Source organism: Penicillium arizonense (assembly GCF_001773325.1).
Source record: "Penicillium arizonense strain CBS 141311 chromosome Unknown PENARI_contig194, whole genome shotgun sequence".
Taxonomy (NCBI): domain Eukaryota; kingdom Fungi; phylum Ascomycota; class Eurotiomycetes; order Eurotiales; family Aspergillaceae; genus Penicillium; species Penicillium arizonense.
The window spans coordinates 787-5,220 of NW_019173471.1; the positions used below are offsets into that span (position 1 = coordinate 787).

At 48.8% G+C, this 4,434-nt stretch overlaps 3 protein-coding genes across 3 annotated transcripts; all 3 read right to left on the bottom strand.

Annotated features, from left to right (window-relative positions):
* Positions 1-68: 68 nt before the first annotated feature.
* On the bottom strand, positions 69-219 carry PENARI_c194G06668 (uncharacterized protein; the record flags this gene model as incomplete). The annotated part of the gene is made up of 2 exons (XM_022638124.1): positions 69-113; positions 166-219. Coding segments are annotated over 2 exons (99 nt in total), but the record flags the coding sequence as incomplete, so codon positions are not given.
* Positions 220-1,575: 1,356 nt separating this feature from the next.
* PENARI_c194G02503 (uncharacterized protein) lies at positions 1,576-2,148 on the bottom strand (the record flags this gene model as incomplete). The annotated part of the gene is made up of 1 exon (XM_022638123.1): positions 1,576-2,148. One exon carries the CDS (start codon positions 2,146-2,148, stop codon positions 1,576-1,578), a length of 573 nt encoding a protein of 190 aa, XP_022482021.1.
* Positions 2,149-2,752: 604 nt separating this feature from the next.
* PENARI_c194G01171 (patatin-like phospholipase family protein) lies at positions 2,753-4,413 on the bottom strand (the record flags this gene model as incomplete). Its single annotated transcript, XM_022638122.1, has 4 exons — positions 2,753-3,668; positions 3,714-3,740; positions 3,812-4,217; positions 4,281-4,413. Coding segments are annotated over 4 exons (1,482 nt in total), but the record flags the coding sequence as incomplete, so codon positions are not given.
* Between the last annotated feature and the right edge of the window lie 21 nt (positions 4,414-4,434).

Below are 4,434 nucleotides of genomic sequence, written 5' to 3' on the forward strand. Positions count from 1 at the left end.
GTCTGCGTCGGAAAGAATTATCAGGGTAAATCCTCGCGATACAATACTACAAGAACAGCATTACTTACCATTGGTTCTGTAGTGAACATGATTGCCCTTAGAGGCCTTGAAGTCTGGTCAAAACTTAGCATTTCGCGAACTCGCACTACAAAGGAAGGGTCATACCACTGGAATCGCGACCAGCATAACGCTCAGAATGAATATCACCAGCGCAATCATGTTATTTATTACCAAGGTTGAACTGTCGTATACCAGATAATATAGGAAAGCCTACTGCTATATAAGCGGTGCGATAGGCTAATCTAAGGAAACAAGCAAGATGGTGTTTACGGTACGAAGGAGCGACGGACCGTTGTGAAATTTCAACCTATAATGGAAAAGTCCGCAACAACCTGATGCGAGTCAAAAAATGAGGAATGTCTTATACCGCTGAAACAGTCATCTCAATTCTACGAGGTCCATCCTCGTGGTTCCTCGTGGTCATACAACGATATATATCTCAGGAAACCTCCCGCACGCAAGCTCCAGCTGGGTTCGTGGATCTCCAATGCTATCTAACCCACCACCAAAGGGCTGAACTGCACAGAAGCTCCGATTAGCTCTATAGCCCAGAAAGATTTGCTATATGAAGGTATGTCGGATACTCCATCATTGATAACCCAGTGGCGATAAGTTAACCATGTTTCAGAGGGGTAATGGAAAGCATAAGCTCATTACGCGGATTTTCGGCTGGGTATATTCCCTTTCGCGCTCAGCACCAGATCCTGCAGGTCATACAACGACAACTCGAATTTCGTGCTTTCTGCTTTATTCAGGAATGGCATTTAGCAGAGTCACTCGCGGCCGGATGGACGTGCCCAGAGGCCTTGGAATTACACAAAGTCTTCCGGTTCTTGAAAGCTCATCGAGAGAAAGTCAAGGATGAATGTTATCAGTTAACTCTGAGAGCGTTGACCCGATGGCGTGGCGTGATCACTAGCATCCGCCACGCGGCTGTTCATCGCATTCCACAGGATCGAAAATCATTACTTAAGCTAATCCGCGTTGCCATCAAATTCTCGAAATGCACCGTTGGCTTGGAAGATTCCGAAAGTCTTTGTCGTCTTCAAGCGTTGGTGAAGACGGCGCTTTCAGAATTCGACCATCTGACTACCTAGCTAAAGCAAAAAGCCAGCCTACAAATCTCCTTGTGTAAAGCCCGCCCACATCAATTGGGCCGGCGCTTGGTCTTGCTTCCAGAAGCTGTAAAGCGAGTCCTTCAGTGCAGTGAAGATGACTTGGTCTGCAAAGTTGAACAGTTTTTAAGCGCCGAGTTCAAAAGTTCGTAGGAGTTGTCGGTTTATTCCTACAACGATAATGGTATTGGGAACTGCACTGTCTCTCTGCTGTGGCTAATGTGGGAAAACACAAAGTGAATCCTCGCGATGACTTTGAAGATTCTGGTGGTCTTATTTTTAACTTTCACTAGGTCTAGATGTCGGAACACTCGGTCTGTCTTTTCCTGATCTCAACTGAAATTTCTGCCCTGGATTATCTGTCCTGATACATGTCAAAGCACACAATATGTCTCAATGGTCAAAGCCATCGGAGTGACGACTGCCTAGCAGAAGAGTCCTTCCACTGCTGCTTCCACTGCTGCTTCCACTCCTGCTCTGCGCTGGCTTCCTCGGCTCGGGATCTGTCAAGACCCACCCTCAATGAAAGTATAGCTCGAATCAAGCGCGGATCCCTGGAGGGGTGGTTTGCAGAGTTGAAATGATACTGCAGAGCCAAAGTTTGGGTTGCGTCCATTGTGGTGCTGACGAGATTGTGGAAGCTCTCAAAACACTTGCAATAGAAGTCGTTTTCAAGCCCCTGCTGAGTATGTTGCTGCAATCGTTCAGCCTTCAATTCTGCAATTGACATCTCGGGCTGAGTTTTGGATTTCCTCAGTCGCGGCCGTGTGGTTTCCAAGGCCATTGTAGATCCGCGAGCCATAGAGATTTGGTGGTCTAGCAGATTTATCTCAGGGAGAGATGGCTTGATTTGTAGGGTAGTTGGTATGGAAGTCATAGGTATGGCATCTTTGGCCGTGTCGGAGGATCGACTATAGATACTGGAAGTGTTGTCGCCAGAGTAACCGGGAACTTGTTTTTGAAATGGGTTCATGTTGGTTGCAGGCGGACTACGTCTCGTATTTTTCTACTTTCCGAAACTGAGGTTGGGATGGGGATAGTCGCTTTATAGAAACGGAAAATTCATTGCATGGGCGAAAGTAGTGGATTGGTGTTCTTGAGCATTTTTCGACGGCTCCCTGTCCTCACATGCTCACCACCGTTGACGGACCCCGGGACTTTCAGGCGCAGGCCAGCACCAGCATAGTGTCAAGCAAGTCCGTTGAAGAATTAGCAATGCTTTTCGGTGCCAGCTGTACTGAAATCCCAATAGGCGGTAAATTGGACGGCGCATCATTTTTGGTCATCCAGTGACTTCGCGGCGGTCGTTTTCTTTGCGCGTCCCCTACTCGCGTTTTCCAGGTTTCACGAACGGGTGTGACCATAGCGTGTGCACATGGCATGAGTATAACGAGATGAAATAGCGCAGCTCGGATTAAGACTATCTAATCTGAATATGAATATGTTTCAAATTGTCCCTACTCTTGCCAGAGTACTCGTACACCGCCTTACATTCATCGGGATACCCCGTCGAGATCTAACTGAATTTTGTTTCTACTTATTACCTGACATAACGCCGAACTACAACTGCACCCAGCTCATAACCGCCGTCTTTTCTGCCCCAAAGTAGGTTCTAGGAAGTGGACTAGTCGCTTCGACCCACGATAGCAGTAACAAGATCGCCGCCGCGGCCATTCCAGATTTTGATGATCTGCGCGACCGAACTGAGCGTAAGCCTTTTGCTCATCGAGAAATTCCTGGGCCGATTTGGGGAAACCACCAATCCTTTCGCGAAAGGTATCATTAGCAATTTCAATGGAGATGCTCTCGTCAAGGCTGGCGACCCGAAAAGCAACACGCTTTCTGAAGTATCCACAAGACTGGCAGATGTCGACTGGGTCTATGCTTCCTAGATCATGGTCCTGACTAGACTGAAACCTTGCGCCGGGGAACTCGACAAGAATACGCTGCAAGATCTTGGCAGGATTTGGCTGTGAACAAAGAACAGATCCTCGACAATGAAAGGAAGCATTGACCTGGGTGGGGGACTCATCTAACTCAAAGAAAAACGAGGCGGACGCGAGAACAGTCCTTACAAGCTTATCTGGCACTGCAAAATCCATATTCGACATCGCTTCCAGCCAGCATACATCGTCTAATTCAGGGAGTGTTCCATCGATTTCCTGGTCCAGTCGGAAAGCATCTGGCGTCGACAGATGCGGTAGGTAATTCAAAGCTTCCAAAAACCCTTGCTTTCCGTCCATAGATGGAGAGGACATCATGGCCCGAAACAGTCGAGGAAGAGCACCCTCCCAGATTCGACCCAGGAAGCCCGTTGGATCACTGGGGGTAGATGTGGAGAAGCCTGTTCCGACAGAGAGGAGAAGGTCGTGTCGTTTCGCCATGGGCCAGATAATGCCCGACTCTCGCAATGCAATGGCGAGCGGATTGTTCGCACGGACCCCACCATCTTGCAAGACACCAAGGCCTGGCAAATTCTTTGTCTGGAAGTAACTAGAGAGTGTCAGCGCATTACAATGTCTCAGTGTTTGAACTCACAAGGGTGCTGCAACACTGCATATTGCTCTGCCCAAAACAAAGTGTTAGAAAATCGTCTACCACTGTTCAAGTTGGGTAGATGCCGAGGGTCGACTTACGCTTCCCATACAAAAGGATTCTCCTGGTCGTCATGTGGCGCCAAAAATTGATACGCGGTATTCGCGGTGCGCGGTCCTATTCCTCGGTAATTGGCCAATACGCAGGCTTTACCATCGGAGGTGCGACTTGCCACAATGGCGATCCGGCAACCCGCACGGCGAGCCGTGGCAACATCGAACATGCGACGAGATGGGCCAACAGCTGCTTTGAAGATTTGTGCCAGCCCATCGGAGTCATAAAGACCATCTGTGGTCAAGTTGAACGCCGAGGCAAGCCACCGGATACAACGAGGAATTGGGATTTTTGATGAACGACGAAAAATGTTTCGCGCCAGGTCCGGGAACGCATTGAAACACTGCGTGACTGAAGATTGATTGAGAACAAGGTCAATCGTCGACAATGCGCCTGAAGACGAGGCTTGTTAGTCTATCAACAACCATAAGAAACATGGCCAGTAGTTGTACATACCTACACTAGTTCCAGTGCACAGATCCGGCAGAGACGCAATCGGAATGCCAATGCGCTTCTCTAAAGCCCGTAACAGCCCTAATTGAATTATGCCGCGCACCCCTCCGCCATCTAAACTGAGAATCACCGGGTGCTTGGTCGGAGGTAGCTGGCG